Source organism: Nelumbo nucifera, chromosome 3, assembly GCF_055504915.1.
Source record: "Nelumbo nucifera cultivar China Antique chromosome 3, China Antique-T2T, whole genome shotgun sequence".
Taxonomy (NCBI): domain Eukaryota; kingdom Viridiplantae; phylum Streptophyta; class Magnoliopsida; order Proteales; family Nelumbonaceae; genus Nelumbo; species Nelumbo nucifera.
This window is the reverse complement of record NC_142651.1, coordinates 103,406,935-103,426,459: the sequence shown is the minus strand read 5'-3', so window position 1 is coordinate 103,426,459 and position 19,525 is coordinate 103,406,935. Positions and strand designations below refer to the sequence as shown.

Sequence of the window (19,525 nt, the reverse complement as noted above, 5' to 3'; positions counted from 1 at the left end):
GCTTACTAGCTCTCTTATACTAAAGCTTTCAGCTCGTAACCAAGACCATATTACTAACTTAAGAATCGGAGCGATCTCGCCATGTTAGCCACCCCGAGTTCTTTAGTCATTCTTCTTGTAGTTCGAACCAGTTCGCTACGCGACCAACCTCCAAGTAACCTTCCAGCTAGGAGCTCTCAGATCACATACCATCATATTATATAAATTATAATAATATATAATATATAATATTTTAATAAAATAAATAATTATTTTCAATTTTATTATACTATTTTATTTAATTATGTATATAAGTAATTGTATACATTAAAATTTATATAAAATTAAAATTTTAAGTTTTTCCTCATAATAGTTTTGACTCGATCTACAGCCTTGCCTGGCCCAAAGCTCGGCCCTCGGCCCGAATGGGCTGGTCCGTGGGCCGTGCCGGGCCAACCCCCAAAATAACCCAAGAGGCCAAGAGTGGGAGGCACGGCCCGTTTTACACCTGAGTCGAATAGCCAAATTAGGGCGCCGATGCATTCCTCCATTGGGGAAAAAACTTATTGCCGCAACCAAACATGGGTGGCGGTAGCCTGGGCACTGGTGGGATAGGCCGATAGGGTATTGCAAACTTTCACCGGCAAAAACTCGCTCACCATCCTGCCGTCTTCGAGCCACAGTCACGCTCTCGATTTGCAAATGGCGGAGAAGAAGAGAAAGGTGAGAGAAGAGAGCCAGAAGAAGACAGGGAGAGGCGAGAAGAAGAGAAAACAGCTACTCTCCAGAATACTAACCACAGAAAACCATAAGAAGAAGAAGAATATTATAAAGAAGAAAAGCAACCACAAGGGCGATCGTCGGAAGACCGGTCCTCGTCTCCCTAATGCGCTTCGTAAAGCTATCGATCTCTTAAACCCTAAACCCAGAGAAAGTGACGAAGAGATTGATTCAGACGCTGAGGTTCAGGTTAAAGATGTGTACGAGTACGAAGAGCGGATGCCGGAGGAGGAGTCAAAGAAGAACCGACGATTTGACCATGTCGATAACCTCGAGTACGAGCTTCCTGAAGAATTTGAGGTCTGTTGGGCTTTCGTGCTTTCTTCCTCTCTAGTCCTTATTATTTTCATAATTTCATCTCGATTTTGTTGTTCGTCTGATAAGTTTTTTTTTTCCTGGATTGCAATTCCGAGATCTGAGTTTTGTTAGTTACTCTGATTTTCTTCCTTATTAGTGTAAAATGCGATTTCTTCTGTGGCATTTTCTTCGATTTTTTAATTTCCTCCACTCACATGACATGCAAGTTTATAGGAGATAAAAAGACAGAATACCATCCTGTCTTCTTAAATCAAACAAAGTCAGTTAAAGCTTAGGAGATGAAACTAAATAGGCAATGAGCTGACTATAATGCTTTTCAACATAAAAGCGTTACACTTTTTTTTTTTTTGAAGAGGTAAAGTATGAATAACGACGAAGAAAATAAATTATGAACAAAAAGTCATTCACTTCCAAAATGTCCAGTCTCATTCAGTATCTATCAAGAAAAAAATTATAGTCTCGTGTAAGCAAGATCCAATTGATTTTAGGTTCTTTTATAATTAATAAAAGATCCATCAAGCTTAGCCTTAGAATGATAATAGATGTAAAGAAGGGAGAGGTAAGAGAGATGTTTCTGCTGGAGTCTTTCTAATTTCATTGAGAAAGTGAGATAGTCTCTTTTTGTTTACCCTCAGTGCTTTAGCTCATCCATTTTTCTTGCTATTTCACCTTCGGTAGCCTAGGAAAGGATGCAGTATTGCTTATCAATTCGATTACCCACGGGAAGGCAAAGTATATTTGCTATGGTGAGGTCTGCATTTTCATATGTTTCCTGAAAGCCCAAAACACACTGCCATCCTACTTGAGGAAACCCCACCTATCTTGGCCAGCTTGGGTTAGTGAGAAAGTTCACCAAACTGTTACTTGCCCTCAAGGATTTACATACCGACACGATACACCCAATACGGGGGGCGTATCGTATCGGTATCGGCCTATGGCAGTATGGGATACGCTACAAACAAAAGCGTATCCCGTGAGTCGTATGTATCGTAGCGATACAGATGCATATCGGCCGATACACACCGACACAGGCCTCTACACATCAATACGTAGTGTTTCTCTATAAAAAAGTGTAGGTGTGGTGATTTGAACTCAGATCACCAAAGCGCGCCCAAAGCCTTGCACCTTAAATGCAATTCTAAGCCACTAAACCACGTTTATCCTTGTGATAATAAATAATAAAATAAAATAAAATTTATTAACTTTTGTCTCTACATGCGATTTCAACAAAAAAGTACATGTTTATATTTAACAAGTCTAACTAAAATTTCAAAACGAATACAAAAAAAAACTAAGATTTCAAAAGAATATTATTCAAAAATAGTATCTTATAAACTAATACAATAAATAATCTATCAAATCCATGATTATATAAAAAGTTGATTTTTAATATCAAGAAAATTATACAAATAAAATATTAAGAATAGAGTAATAATTTTAATACATAAAATTTATAAATTTGCAAATGATATGCATATTAAAATTTTTTATATATTTTTATAAATTATTAATTAATACTTTAATTTATATTAGTAAGTAATAACAACATATTTATTATTTATAAAAAAAGATAAATATTTTTTATAAAATATTTAAGAATATAACATTAAATTGAATTTATCAAATCCATTCATCTACATCTATTTCAAAAAAAATATTTTTCATATTAGAAAAATTATATAAATAAAATACTAATAAAGGAATAATTATTTTAGTAACTAAAAATTATGAATTTTTATATGATATGTATATTATAAATTTTAACAAATTTGATATACTTTAAGTTTAGATTATATTTTTATAAATTATTAATTAATATTTTAATTTGTATTGGAGAATTTAATATTTAGTTGACTTTTTGGTAATGTTAAAAATTTTAAAAAGTAAAATAAAAATAATTTTTATAATAATTAAAATATAATAGGTGCATATGTTTAGTGCCTTGGACATTATAAATAAAACTAGTAAATGTGCATGTGACAATTTTAAATGATAACAACAACAATAATTATATATATATATATATATATATATATATATATTGGTGATTTATTGCCTTTCAACTTAAAGACTTGTATCAAATCTTCTTACTCTATAGCTTATATCTATATTTTCAATTTATTGTGTTAATTGAACCATTACTTGCCTAAAGACTGATTAGACAAATTGAATGGTTAATTGACCAGGATTTTAGGTTCATTTTCTACCAAATTGCTTATTTGTAAAAAAAGCATTAACTTGACCAACAACATGGTGACTTAGCTAATCATTCGATTTGTTTATTAGGGTGATGGAATAGACATTAATTTTCTGTTTTTTTTCATAATTTTTTTATTCCATTTCCATCATTTAACAAACATGATAGTGGTTTCATTGCTAAGGAAGTTTTGAATTTTGTATTTTTTTTATTTATCATACTTAAAAATCGGTTTTGTTTCCAAGTTGATTTTGAATACATAAGTTTTTATACTATTAAAATTGTTATTCGCAAATTTAATTAGTGAAATTTTATGACGAGAAACAAAAAATATAATTAAACATATGATTTTATGAGAGATAATAGAAATTAACCTTAAATATGAGACTTAATGAGAGAGAATAGAATGAAATGAAAAATAGTATTCAATTTACAATTTATATCTTCATAATAGAGAGAGAGGGGTATTTTAAGTCAAGAAAAAAGTACGAAAGCCTTTAAAGATCTATTGCCACTTCTTATAGATTCTAAGTAATTTGTAATTCATCTACAAATCAACATGTAGATCCAAGTGTCTAGAGTAATTAAATGTGTCCAGCTAAATACTCCATGCAATTTCAATCACAACTCATTAAGTTTTGTAATTTATAGATGCCAATTTAGATACATTGTGCGTTATAAAAAAAACAGACATGTTGTGTAGTTATTTAAGAAGCATAATAGAATTCCATTTTTATCCTCTTATATAATTCAACAAGAAATTAACAATGGAGGACTCAATTTGTTCTATTTTGATCTCATTTTTAATAATCAACCAAACACTTGATTTGTCCTCAAATTCAAATACAAAAGCATTGACACAAAGGAAAAAAATACTTCTTATAGATTTTCTAGAAACTCTAGGGCTTTTTAGTGATTTTCCCAAAAATAAAAGTCATTAATTTGTAAAGCCTTTTCTAACTTGTCTTACAATTGCTCCCTTGCTTTCTCTTAGGCCATAAAATAATTGACTTTGAATTTTATCAAATTTTTTGGGGATATATTCATTTGAAATAGATGAATTACATTTTATTTATTTTTCTTTTTTGCTCCATGGGGCTACATATCAGGGGTGTCCAATTCCCCAAACCTATAACCCCCAACCTAGGTGCAGGTGGGATTTGATCCAAGAGACCTTATTGACTGGCTAGTTGGCGCCTTGTAAATAGAAGAACTACATTCAAAAATTATTTGATAAGGATCACTCTTTCATCTTTAAAAACAATTTTCAATTTCCAACCCTAAATTTTCTTCTTAATTTTATTTGTGATGTTCAAAGCCTTCTTATCAATTATGCCTTGAATAATTGGGGCACCCATGTATTTTTCATTGTTTGTTGATTAGATGCTCATAATCCTAGAAATCAATTTTTAAACCCTTTGATTTTTTTTTGGAAAAAAAAATTGACTTTTTGAAATGGATATTTTGGATGAGACACTCTCAAGCATCTTGAGATTGAAAAGAAACTACTTATAAACCAATGGAAAAGCTAACCCAAAAACCATAATCAAAATCGTGGAACCACACTCCAAATCCACATTTTAAAATCATTAAATAGTGACAATTGAACCTACTTTTAAAGATGATCAAATAACAATGATTTTGTTCAATATTAATTAAGAGAGAGAGTGAGAGATACATCTAGCTAAACACTTCATGAAATTCCAGTTATAATTCATTTTTAATTAAAAGATAGATAAATACATCCAGCTAAACACTTCATGAAATTTTAGTTACAATTCATTTAATTAAAACAATCAACAAAATATCAAATTTGTCCTCAACAAAGGGGCAATATTTGTCCAAGTAAAATTCCAGAAATTTTTAGGGGCTATTCATACTTTTTAAAGTAGTATGGATTATATGATATCTATGCATCCTGATATTATTAATTATAACATATTTCTTCATATATATCACTAAAGTATACATTTCCTATGTATTTATATTACTATTTGTGATTATTTTGATCTTAAATTTAATGATATTATTGTATTTATGGAATTTGTATGTATTTTCTTAGTGTATCCATGCATTTTCATGTTTTTTGTCCATATCCATGCGTTTCCAAAGCGTATCTGTATCCATGTCCGAGTTGTCTGATACGTTGCCCGATACTGATACTAATCCTTGCTTGCCCTTTGCAGTGATCTAAGGGATGGGTGAACTTTATTGGATTACCAGGGATGGGATCTCTAACAGATGTGTTCTAAGGTCATGAGCAAAATCTCCATGGAATTCCTTTGAAGATATAGCACATGAGCTGAGGTGGGAGAGCCCCCAAATCCCAATTCCTGAACACATCAACAGAAGACCTCTTGTTCTTCAATATGCACCTAGTTCTTTCTTACAGTGTGACCTATTCATAACTATCCTTTCCCCAAGTCCAGAAGTCAGTACCTGTTGTTGTTGGGAACAAGGTTTAACATTTTGATACAGTCCGATACGCCGGTTAGGGCATATCAGACTGTATTGTGGCTCGCGTCCTTTTTTTAGACCCTGAAACACGCCCTGTAGGGGCATATCAGGAAGCCGCCGATACGATACGTATTGAAATTTTGAACCTTGGTTGGGAATACTCTCTTAACTAGACCTGACCTGGGTTGTATAATTTTGGCTTTATTTCCTAATCAAGTACCAAAAGAGTTTCTATAACTTCAGCTAAACAAGTAGCAAAACCAAAAACAAATAGCTTAACTTGCAATACATAAATATTATCATTTAAGTTGGCTCTCATGTTAAAATCAAACTTAACTGAATATATACCTACCTAGGTTTTAAGATAACATTTGAGAAATGATATCCTGAAGCACAAAGGATTTAACTAGCTAACTAATAGGAGAAAGGTGGTAGCATTGTATTCAGTGACTCTCTAGGAAAGATGGTAACATTGTATTCAGTCCCAGTTGGCTACGAGGATTTCCGAAATCTGAACTTCTGGCACTATTACAAGGGCTATACTAGCAAAGCAAATGTGGCTGCAACTGGTGGATGTCAAAGGGGATTCAAAACTAGTCGTTTCTTGGATGAATGACAACTCTCCAGGTGTATGGGGGTACATGCATATCTTAAGGGGAATCAACTGCCTAGCTAAGGAAATGGGTATTGTATTTAAATGAGTGAGGATGACTGCATATGGGATGGAAAATTCCTTAGCAAAGCAAGGGCTTTATAAGCAGCAACTTTTCTGGGCAGAGTTGTAATTGGTTTGTTTGAATTCTTCTGTATGTAATATTCATGACTTAAGTAACATTAATAAAACTTTCCTTTACAGATCAAAGAAAAAGGAGAAAACAAATTAAGAAACTTACAATTTGAAGATTGCAGCTGTTGTGAAGGAAGCCTGATTTTTACTATTCCTATATTGTAAATAGTAAACTTAATAATTCGGATAGGTTGAATTTCTTCAGTTGTTTTGCACTCGTTTAGGTCATTGAATTTCCATGGTGGGGTGACTTTGTTTTTCTTTGATAGGTAAAGGGTAGTTATTATTAAAAAGGAAAAATAAAACACAAAAAGAAGGCCGAAGAGATCCACTCCTCAAACATGGATAATGGATTAATCTCAAGTTCAACCAAATGCATGCATCATATGGTACAAAAGTTACATTGTAACCCAACCCACACTCTCTAGAATCACTATCCTCAAAAAAAATGTAACAGAAGTATAAATTTAATGCCCTCACCATGTCATTCCATTAATTTCAAGTATCAATTTTGTCCATATTTTTGAACTCCTAAAACACCAGAACCCAATCCAAAATAAAAGAACATGTCACCATGATTTCTGCCGTTTGGTCTTCTTTAATTCTGGGATGCCACCAGAACTCCTATGTTTCAGATTCATAGTCATTTAAGTTTCAGCCACACAGGAGTCATTTGTCTAGCCTGTCCTCTAGACAGAATGTTTCATAGGGCTGCAGCTAATCTGTTAATATGATATTTGTAGGCTATTGGACTAGGTCTAGGCCATTACCTTAGGGCCTCTGTAAGTGTATGGGCTGGAATAGGACTTGATACTTATGTAATTAATCTTGGGAGCAGCTGAATTGCAATGCCTAACCCCTGCCAGTAACATGTGTGGTTTTTTTATGTTAAAATAAGATTTTTTTTATCAGCAACTCAAAGAATTTTATTAAAGCTTAAAAAGGAAGAGAAACAACACGAAGTTGTTAGGCATAAACCCTCTACAACAAAAAATCCCACCCTCCCTTAACATTGAGCCCAAAACAAATGATGTTTATTTACTCCTCACTTAGCTAGTCCATCCACCAACCCATTAGCCAACCTCCTAACCCATCTTACTTGAATTTGCATTTTGTCTTGACAGCATCTTGAACTGCCTGAATTCATATGTTAAAATAGGAATCCATATCCAACCATTTGTCTATGAATCCCCTTGCACCCAAATGTGCACACATTAATCCCATTAGTCTGGAATTGTGAGGCACTCAGATCCATAGGCCTTCAATAGAAAAATTGAAACCAAATGGGATGTTGTTGGTACTTTTATTTAGAACTTGATTTTTCTCATCTTTATAGTTGCATTAATAGTTGCTTTTGTAAGAAGATTTCCAAGTAGAGGTGGAATGGTATCTAAGCTCCTGTTTGGGAGTGCTTGTTTTTAGGAACTTATTTTTGACTGGGACCACACCAATATGCACTTATGTTCATTTGGGAAAAAGGCCAAATAAATGCTTATTCCAGGAAATAAGCCCATGTTGTTGGACATGGTTTTATTCAATAAGCACCCCCAAATAAGTGCTTATCTCCCCTGTTATTGGACATGGCTTTATCCTTTTTTCTTTTTCTTTTTATAAAACTAATACAGAATATACACTTTATTTTTGAGTTTTCATGATTAATGAATGTAGAGTTGTGCAACTTTATATTCTAATTTAATTATCACCCACACACACACTCACTGTCATTTCACTGAATACTAAGGAGACAGGATTAACACACTCTGTCCTTCACTGCAATTGCTCATGTGGGAGCATGGCAGTTGAGGTGTTTGTAGACCCTGAAGGGCTCCATGTATTTCTGGTTACATGTTCTGTTTGTGTAACAAGTTCAGGAAAATGAGGGCATTTGAGTGCTTTTATCAATTTAAAGAGCATTAAAAGATGGTCTGAATGCTAAAGCTAATTTTCAGAGTTTGTCAAACCAACGGGTAAAGTGGTCATGTGTGAAACTTTTGGGGTGGACATAACCGCTAAGCTGCCAATGGATCGGGTAGAATTGGAAATACCTAAATTTAAATTTGTTAATATTCAAATGAAATCTAAGGCTACACAAGGTTCATCCAAAAAGTGTTTTGATTGTTTGATAAGAATCACTTTGAAGACACAAGGGTCTTTGATCTTAAAACCTCTACTGAAGCTGAAGTTATCAATTTGGCTTTAGGTTGTGTTAGAAGTTGGTTGTCTATATATACTGAATTTAAAGAGGTTACTTCTGATTGTAATTTTTTGAGGATGACCCTTTTTTTTGAGGTCCTTCTGTTTTGGTGTGTACAGCTTCTCATTGTACAAAGGACCTTTTACATCAATACAATTATACTTTACCTTTGCTCAAGAAAGACACAAAAGTACAACACTTTTAAGCCCCAAAGCACAGAGCCTAAATTGGGTTTTGTGCTTTTAGGCTTTAAAAGCACAAATCTTGATGCTTTTCCAAACACAAATATATTCATTAGATTTAAGTCAGACCTAGATTATATTCAAATATTAAATACCATTGATAAATTATATAATTATATATTATTAACAAAAATAAATTAAAAATGAGTTTGATATAGTATATCATGAGCAGTGATTTAAAAGGCGTGCCTAGGCACACAGGTGAGGCGCATTTTAGGGTAAGCGCCTTGCCCATGTCCTAGGCACAACCTTTTGCGCATGCCTGGTGCACCTAGGTGTGTGCCTGATGCGCCTTGTGCCTCAGCCCAGGCATGTGCCTTTTGAAAATTTGACGCTTTTTTGCCTTTTTTTTTTAAGCTAGCGGCTGGGCTGGGGGCTCCACTCCCGGATCCCCATGCCGCGCCCCTCAAAGTTAGCCCAAAAAGTCCATGTTAGGGTCTTAAATTCTTAGTTCACTCGCTCACTGAAGCTCCAAGAACCCCTTATTTGGTAATTTTGTTCATTCATTCATCCTAATAAAAGATCTTCTTAAAAAGCAATTAAATTTAAAAAAAAATCAATATTTTTTGTGTGCGAACTAAGAATTTGAAACCCTAACATGGGCTTGTTTGGGCTTGCCTCGAGGGGCATGGCACAAAGGCAGCTCGTAGAATCAAGAATGTAATATGTTTTGCATCACATTAGCTACTTGAAGTAATGTAATTGAGAAAAAAAGAGATTGTGGGTTTTACATGCTTGAAAATGTTTTATATGTTTGATTTTATTTTTAAATTCTCATTTGAATATGGTTTACATGTTATGTTTATGTATTTTAATTTTAGATAATAGGTTTTTTAAAACATCTATTTTAAAACTTAAGTTTTTATTTTTTTATTAATATTATGTTTTTTTTGTCATTTTTTTATTTTTCTGACTTTTTTTTTTTATTTTTGTGCCTTGCTTAAAAAAGGCACACACCTCACCTTGCGCCTTGGGGGCAAATTGACCCCTACGCCTTGTTTGCGCCTTGCGCTTTTAAAACACTAATCATGTGTTAAATGACTAGAAAGTAACTTTCATGAGATGAACCTACAATTCTTTAGCAAGTGTAGAACATTCAAACCAACTTTACTAAAAGATACCACTATTTTCAAACCACCACTGACCCAGCCAGTTGGACCAGTGAAAGGCAACAATCTTGTTTCAGGTCAACCTCTAAGCAACTATTTACAAAAGAAAGTTGACTCGGTCAACAAACTGTCAACCTGGATGGTTGAACCCTTGATCCATCTAACCCATCCAATGGGTTATTGTTTTTTCTATTTTTAAAATTTTTATGGAATTTTTGTGACAGTGACATCATTGACCCATGTGGTTGAATAACCGGCTTACCTGGAGAGAAGCAGGTCAATCTATGGGCCAGGTTTTACTACACTGATAGATAAATAATAATTTTATGCAGATATAAGACTATAAGTATAAATTAAATGTTCAAATATAAATGGATTTTGGATCGCCTTAATAACATTTGACGTGAATTAGGCTTTAGAGAAACAGATACCATTTTGCAGCCCTATAAAAACATTCCTCTGGTATGATATTAACTTAAAGTGAAACTAGTTTTATTAAAACTCTTTCGCAATGAATTAAATATACATTATTTTCCTTTTAATCTGAATGGAATTAAAAGATAAAATTGATATTTATTTATCTATATATCTCCCCATATATATATATAGCAACTGTCTTTGTCAATTAATTATTGTGTTGCGCTCACTTGTTCACATATATTTTGACTCATGTAGGATGAGGATTTATCTTCAGAGGATGATGATGATGATGATAATGTTAAGAGGAATGACAGAGGGGATGGTTCAAACCAAGTAGAAGATGAGGAAGAAAAAGAAAATGATGATAGACACTCAAGGATGGTGCAAGCTATCATTGGTATGCAAGGCAAGGCTGTTGAAGGTAAAAAGGAATTCCACAAAAACTGCACCAACATGACAAATTTTCTTTTGACGAAAATGTAGATGTGTTTCTTACAAATCATTTTTTTCAGAACTGGAGGCAGACCCTAGCAGGGCTGTCTTTGATGGTGATGGTCACATTAGTATTCAGGATCTTTTGGAACCTCTCCATGGGAAGCCTGGCTATAGCAAGCTCCGGAAGAGAGTGCAGCAATTAGAGAAAAAGTCCATGCCTCTTCAGGCTCCCCTTCCAAAGGTAGATCGGGAGAAGTTAGACAGGAAAGCAGCTTATGAACAATCAAAGAAGGAGATTACTAAGTGGGAGCCATTAGTCAAAAGGAACAGGGAGGCACCTACTATATATTTTGATGAGGATGTAAATTTGGGATTCTCCACTGTAGGGGCAATTGCTTCTGAGTTTGAACCGAGGACCGATTTTGAGAAGAAAATTGCTTCAGTAATGCGTGATGCACAGGTGGTGGAAGCACATAACCAGGATGGTTCAAGGCTTCTTGAACTCAACAAGGTATGTAGATCCTAAAATTTTATTGTTTTGTGAGCCTCGGAACTAGAGCATTTGGTGTGTTTTTGCCTTGCAGTTTTCAGATGGATATTCTGCAGTACCTTCTCTATTTTGAGAAAAGTTGGAAAGAAATGCTCAAGTAACTGATGATCTAATAAGCTACATTTGGTTGCATGTAAAGGAAAACAAATGATTTTGTAGGAAGCTTATATTCAATACAACAAATCATCATCCGGACTTGAGGGAAATCAGAAGGAATTCCATTTTCCAATAACTGCTATGGGCTACTCATTTTTTAGCTAGGAAATCATTTGTTTTCAACTAGCCATTTACATGCAATCAAACCATTCCACTAAATTTTTAGTTTTGTTTTATTTTGGACCTCTATTGAATGAAGGGGTTTATTTATTTTTTCATTATTTAGTACCTTATGATTTTTACTGTTTTTGGTTGCCAATATTTGGCAGATTTCCATTGAAGATGTGAAAGATAGGCAAAATCGTCTGGCAAAAATGCGTAGCCTTCTTTTTCGTCATGAAATGAAGGCAAAACACATAAAAAAGATCAAGTCCAAGACGTACCATCGCTTGTTGAAGAAGGACAAAATGAAAGCAGCATCTACTGAAAGACAAATGGATCCTGAAGCTGCTAAAGAATATGCAATGAAGCAAGAATTCAAGAGGGCTGAGGTGATTGCTAACCTCATTTTATGCTTCCCATTTTAAACTTTCTGTTGGTGCTTCATACTCCATACTAGAAGTGCAAATTGTCCATTGATAAATTTATTTATTTATTTTTTATCTTATCATCCAAGCCTTATCCGAACTATATGGGGTTGGAAACATGAGTCTTGGTTTGCCATTCTGGTCTGTTTAATGTCATATCCATTGTTAAATTATGGCCACTTAAATCATTTCTAACTACTTCAATACATTTCCTTTTTGGTCTACCCCTAGCCTTTCTAACCCCTTCAACTTGCAATAGATCAATTCTTCTTACAAGTGCTGTTGGTGATCTTCTATTTACATGGCCAACCATTTTAGTCTTCGTTCTCTCATTTTATCACCTATTGGAGCTATTCCTAGGTTCTTTCAAACGACTTCAATTTTGACCCTATCCTTCCTAGTTTTTCCACTCATCCATCTCAACATATTCATTTCTACAATGCTTTTTTTTAGGACATGTAGTTTGTTGACTGTCCAACATTCTGCTCCATGCAACATAGCTAGCCTTACTACTGTTTTATAAAATTTTCCCTTCTTTCTAAGACTCCAAATGCACCCCTCCATTTTGCTCATCACGCTCTAATTCCATGGGCAACATCATCCTCAATCTCTCCCTTGTTATAAATTATTGAACCAATGTACCAAAAAATGTTATATTTCATTATCTCTTGATCTCCAATCGTAAGTGTATCCTCATTTGTGCTCCTATTATAATTAAAATTACATATCGTATTTGCAGTTTTAGTCGTACTTATTTTAAAATCATTTGTTTCTAGGGTAGTTTGTCCATAGGCTTAATTTTGCATTAATTTTTCATTAGTTTCATCAATTAAAACAATGCCATCAACAAACAATATGCACCATGGACCTCCTCCTGAATATTTTTAGTCAATTCATTTATGATCAATGCAAATAAATAAGGGATAACTGTTGAACCTTAGTCAATTATTTTATGTCTCTCATAGGTGTTCTATCATTGGTTACTGCACCCTCATGTGTATCCTTAATTAGATCTATATTAGGGACTCCTTTCTTTTCTAGGACCTGCCATATTATCTTTGGGCACTCTATCATATGCTTTCTCTAGATCAATGAACACCATATGGAGATCTCTCTTCTTCTCTCTAAACTTTTCTATCAATCATTTCAAGATAAAGATAGCTTCCATGGTTGATCTCCTTGGCATAAACCCAAATTGGTTCTCCAATATACTTGTTTCATTATGTCACATTCACTCAATTATTCTCTCCAAAAGTTTCATACTTTGTTCTTAAATATGGGCACCATACGTCTCTTCATTCATTTGGCATCTTCTTTTTTTCATTATTTAATTAAATAGCTTAATTAGCCATAATAAGTCTACCTCTCTCATACCTTTCCACACCTCTATTGGAATTCGATTTGGTCCTAACACATTCCTTCATCTTATTTAGCGTCTCTTTCACTTCAACAATTTTAATTTTACACAGGTACACGTTAGTAATCTCTCTGCTGCTAGTGCCCTCTATGTGTTGTTCATTTAATAGTTCTTCAAACTAGTTTTTCATCTTTCCTTGATTTTCTCTGCTTTTACCAAAACTTTTTGATCTTCCCCTTTAATACACCTAACATGATTTAAAACTTTGCCTTTCCTCATTTTTGCTAGTTTATAAATTCCTTTTTCTCCCTCTTTAGTTGGTGCTTAGTTTATGATAGAACTCGCTGTATGCCTTTAATTAACTTGCTTTCTTTTTAACTTCCTTTCTTATGGTTTTATATTTTTCCAAGTTCTCCATTTTTGGATTTTTTCCAATATTTATAACAAATTAGTGCATTTGTGTTTCCCATATCTTTACATTGATTCAGGAACGTATGAGATTGAAGCATAAAAACAGCTCCAAGTGGGCAAAACGTATCTTAAAACGTGGTCTTAATGCCCAAGATGAAGGAACTCGAGCTGCCATTTCCGAACAGCTTCATCAACATACACTTCTGACGAGGAAGATGAACTCAATGAAAGATAGTAGTAGCAGTGATGAGGATGAAGATGACGATGAAGACGATATGCCTGGCACAGAGCAGGATGAGGCATCCAAGTTGCTAACAAAGGCAAAAGAGAAGACACTTAAAGTTATAGAAGAGGAGGATGAAATGCCTCAATCAGGTGTTCTTTCCTTGCCATTCATGGTGAGTATGCACCCTAGTTTCAGCTGTTTATCTGAATTTTGCATCATGTTAATTCATATTTCTGTCTTCCTCTCATATTCTGGTTTCCTTTGGCTAGGGTTGGATCTGTCCTGGATATAACTATTTGTAGACTTGGATTTTTAGCTGTCAGATTGTCAATCTGTTTCTGTTGGTATGTTTATGTCTTATTCACTTTGCTCGATTTGATCATGCCTAGGTCCGTGGACTAAAAAAGAGAAAGGAGGCAGCTTATGAGGAGGCTAAGCTTGTTCTTCAAGAGTATGATTCATCATTGAAGCAGCTTGAGGACACAGATGAGCTGTCAAGTCCTAAAGTAGATACTTCATGTGGTAGACGAGTATTTGGGATGGCTAAGAAGAATTCTCAAGAATCAACTAATAAAAAGAAATCGGATAATATTGTCAATAACAGTGATAGTGAAGATGACTTGGAGCCGAAAGAAAATGTTGATGTGGAGCATGACAAAGTTAGAGCTTTGCATAATGATGCTCATATCGATTGTGATGTACTTCGTCAAGAGTCTGGTCTTGATCCTGATAATGTGTTTAAGGTAAAAAGGTTTCTGAGTGATTTCTGTCTTTGGTTTATCTTTCTCTGACGGATGTGTAATTTTTGTATTATACTTTTTGTATTGTAGAGTTTTGATGATATTGTAAGAGATCCTGGACCAAAGACAACATATGAAGTTTCTATTTTTGCTCCAGATTCCTCTAAAAAGGTTGGTTTTGTCCTCGTCATCTCTTGTAGGCAAGTCACATATTGTTATTCTTAACATTGTTAAATAATGAGCAGATGAAAAGGGAAAAAGAGGTGAATGGCAATGGCAGGAAGCCCCCAAGTGCAGTAGCCCCTTCTTTGCGTTTTCAGAATGTAGAGGTCTGATACTCTTCTGCCTATTAGTTCGCTTCTCTTTTGTGATTTGTGACTGCCTTTCTAACCTATTCTTCTTTTAGGCCTATCTGATCTCTGTATCTTTTTTTATATTTTTAGGAAGTTGACAGGGATACTGACACAGAGAGTGGAGAAGAGATGGTAGATGGGATTCTGTCTTCTGCCACAAAGCCAAGCTACGAACTTCCATCTCAGGCAGACCTTATACACCGTGCCTTTGCTGGCGATGATGTTGAGGAGGAGTTTGAGAAAGATAAATTGGAAATTCTGAATGAGGAGGTTCCTGAACCTGAAAAACCAGTTTTACTTCCAGGATGGGGTCAGTGGACTCATATCCAGCAGAAGAAAGGTTTGCCTTCTTGGATGCTGGAGGAGCATGAAAATGCAAAAAAGAAGAGAGGGGATGCCCTTAAGAGGAGGAAAGATGCTCACCTTAAACATGTAATCATCTCTGAGAAGATTGACAAGAAGGTAAGCGCTATTATTTTGAGGGTTTAGAAAGCATTCTTGAAACTCCTTTCTTCCTCTAAGTTGAAGACTTGTTCTGATCATACTGCTCCCCTTCAGCTGCTGCTTTTTTTAATCTGAGCAGTCTTTTTTTTAATATTTTTTAAATAAGACTTGAATATTTTTTTTTATCTTCTATAAATTGGTAAGATCGGGCTGTCAAGCATGAGGATGTGGGCTTGAGTCTGAGCAGTTGTCACTTTGTGCGACCATATCCAGTCCACCCCTGATTGGTGGGGCCAACATCGGGTAATGGCCTTTTATATCTTATATAATTGGTGGTACTGTCGGGTATGAAGAGTTTGTGGCGTTATGCTTGTTGAGCCCGGATCTCCTACAAGCAAAATTCTGTGCATGCGGCATCTAGCCACATATTGGGAATATCTTCCATGTATTTTAAATTCATAGGGAGATGTTCTCAATGTGCAGTTGGATGCGCTCATGCTTGCAGTGTGTACAGAGTTTTTGCATACAGGAGAGCCCATTGCATGCTTTCTTCCCAGAAAAGAGACTCTGTATATGGAAAATGAACTAAAGCTCTGAACCGGACTGGTTCAGCAGAAAATTGGTGAAATGTCTAGAATTAATTCTACTTTTTTTTATGAAGCCAGAATTAATTCTACTGACAAAGTAGAATTAGTGCTTGTCCGACAGGCATATTATTTGTTTTGTGAACCCTACATGACCAGGAGAACAAAGCATCCCGACCCTAAGATTTCCCTAGTGAAAACCAACTTATTTAACCCAAAATGACTTGTTTTCCTGCTATTAATTCTTTTCTCCTTGTATTATAGTTTACTAGTGTGAAGGGTTATTAAACTCTTGTGCTATGGCAGGCGGCGAAGTTGCATACCAAGACATTGCCGTACCCATATACGTCCAAAGAAGTTTTCGAACAGAGTATCAGGATGCCTATTGGACCTGAGTTCAATCCGGCAACATCAGTTGGTGCACTTAACCGGCCAGAGGTAAGTGAAATGACAATTGGAAAGCAGGAACAACTAGTTTTTCATGGAGCTTAGTTTTCCTTTTCCTTTCTTGACCATACTTTGAGACATTGAAAGATAGAGCCACCAGACTTGACCCTTTTTTGGTACTCGTAATCTTAGGGCTACACAACGGGGTAGTCCATCCCCATACCCTTAATCCCCCAACCTTGGTGGCAGTGGGATTTGATCCCGATTCTCTGTTACAAACATCCAGAAATCCCACCAATTGAGCCACCATCAGATCAGTTGGTAACAGAGAAACCAATTGGAACCAGCGAAGAGGAATGCTAATCTGATATAATGACCTTTTAATCACGAGATTTTTAGGGTGGATGTTTTTTAATCGTTTCTCACGGTGATTGACTTTGATTCAGGTGGTGAAGAAATCTGGTATCATCATAAAACCAATCAAGTTTGAGGAGGTAAACCCTTACGATAAAGTGGAGGAGCAAAAGCACAGTGGGCGCAAACAGAGGACAAAGAATAAAGGTTCCGGGGGCAAAACCATTAACAAGAAAATAGAGAAGAAAGTTAACTAATATTGATTCTAGTGTGAGATTTTGTTGCCCTTGGGTTTTTGTTTGTGATATCACATCTTTTTATAAAGAGGAAGAGAGAAGAGAGAGATGACCTTAAGAAAAAAAGCCAACCATATGAATCTCATCTGTATAATCTATGAAATACGTTTAAGAAATGAAGGTGATGGTTGGGGAAATGGAGGGAGGAGAAAAAAATCATCAGTAGTCAAAATTATAAAATTCATCTGCTAATAAATCATTATTTCTTTCCATTGTCTTGATAATGAGTACATGAAGATTCTTGATACTCTTCTGTGTGCTTGAATGTTAGGATGAAAGTATGAAAAGTAGAACTTTGTGAGTTTGTGTTTGTTATGAACTGTTTTATACACAAAGTACGAAGAAGCCAACAAGGTTCAAAGTATCAACACTTATTGTTCGATATGTATTGTTTCGGGACCCCTCCGATATACCCTTACAGTGGGTGTATCGGGGTCTGACCAGTTCAGGGGTGGAGTTCTAAACCGGCCCTCTGAACCAGTTCTCAAAAAAAAGGCAACAAAAAGCAGTATCGATTCACCTGATACGCCCCTATTGGTGTATCAGGCGTATTGATATTTTGAACCTTGGATGACAATATATCACATGAAATTTGACACGTCAAATATATGATATCACTTGTGCATACAATCTTATATCCCAAATGTCACGTTTTATTTTCACTTTAAAGTAACATGTTAAAGTTTGATTTGGGGAATACATTTTACCAAAAAAAAAGCAAAACACGGGTAAAAATTTTTGAAAAGTATGCTTTCCACAACAAAAGTACCATTTAGCAATCCATTTGAACTTGGTGATAGTTTCCAGTGGTTTCAAGGTTTGAGACCAGTGACTGCAGTCCGACTATAGCAGCGGCAAGCAGAGGTAGGGTCGAGAGGTTTATTGAAGGGTGGTCAATGTATGAAAGCACAATTTTGCCAAAAGCAAAATGTCCGAAAGTACTTTATGAAAATCTATCCAAAGAGGGCATTTTTATACTTTCATAATTTCAAAAGTATGAAAAAAACACTTGAGCATTCAAAATAATTTGGTTTTTTGTTAAAATTTTTGTTTCTTTCATGCGTTTCATGCTAAGTGTGGTCCCGTCATTAAATGCTCCAAGCCTCCAACTATTTTATGCTCCAATAACTTACCTTTGGTATGTTCTCTTTTTAGAGTACAAAAATGTTGAAAAATACATTTTTAATCTGATAATCATTATTTCTTTTACATGTCGAACAAATGCTTGTAAGTGCAAACTGCAGTACATAAATACCCCAATTTGATGTTTGTATTACAAACAAATGGAGTCTTAGTGTTTAGTCTTTGCCTTTTGGTTCAATTTGACGTTTGTATTACAAACAAATGGAGCCTTGGTGTTTAGTCTTTGCCTTTTGGTTGAATGTTGGAGATCCACTTTCAGTTGCAAGCATGGTGCCAATAGTCTCTTTGTAATTTGTTCATCCATATTTATTATGTCAAATTTAATGGAAGTAAACAAATATATATCAAAAAAGTTTCTGTTGACATGAAGAGCAAAAGCAATTGGTACTGAGACTGAGACAGGATCTCTTGAAAGCAAAAACTTATTGCAAAAATATAAGCATCCTGATGTAAAATGGGAGCATCTCCCCATGGATTTAAGATACATGTACGAATGAGTGTTATTATTCCCAAATGCATGGCTAGATGTTATGCTATTAGGGGTTGGTACTCATTTTCTATCATTATGTATTTTAGGTTTGGGATTCGAGAAAATACATAAGACTCTGCTCTTTACCAAAGTTTCTTTCATGATAGCAAGGCTGTTATTTCTTTGACCGCTAAGTTAGTTTCTAATTAATAATTGCATCACCCAATCGATTTGTGATTTTCTGTTGAATTCTTCCTCCCCGTTTTTATATCTATTAAAAAAATAATGTCCCTTTGGGGGGCACACATGGATATAGATAGTTTATAAGTTATGTTTGATAAAAAAATCGGTGAGTTTAAATAAGATTTTTAAAATTGGACTGGACAGGGAACCGTTCTGGGGTCGGATTCTCAGGTTAAACGGTTCGACTATCTAATTCAAATAGATAGTTCACTCTAACAAAAAAATTAAAAAACCCCAAAACGACCAAAAACTATTTCCGGGTCAAACAGTTTGACAGTTTGATCGCCTGGGTTAGCAGTTCATTGACCAAATCAACAGTTTTTAGTCAAAAAGTGGTTTTGGAGTAAAACAGAACTACTTCCCAGTT

General features: G+C 34.9%; 1 protein-coding gene across 1 annotated transcript; it reads left to right on the top strand.

Annotated features, from left to right (window-relative positions):
* The first annotated feature begins 508 nt into the window (after positions 1 to 508).
* On the top strand, positions 509 to 17,548 carry LOC104598929 (U3 ribonucleoprotein (Utp) family protein). Its single transcript, XM_010261226.3, has 11 exons — positions 509 to 1,059; positions 10,739 to 10,904; positions 10,996 to 11,429; positions 11,894 to 12,115; positions 13,997 to 14,317; positions 14,535 to 14,888; positions 14,976 to 15,056; positions 15,131 to 15,214; positions 15,329 to 15,700; positions 16,573 to 16,704; positions 17,100 to 17,548. Exons 1-11 carry the CDS (start codon positions 682 to 684, stop codon positions 17,262 to 17,264), a joined length of 2,709 nt encoding a protein of 902 aa, XP_010259528.1. The 5' UTR covers positions 509 to 681; the 3' UTR covers positions 17,265 to 17,548.
* Positions 17,549 to 19,525: the final 1,977 nt, after the last annotated feature.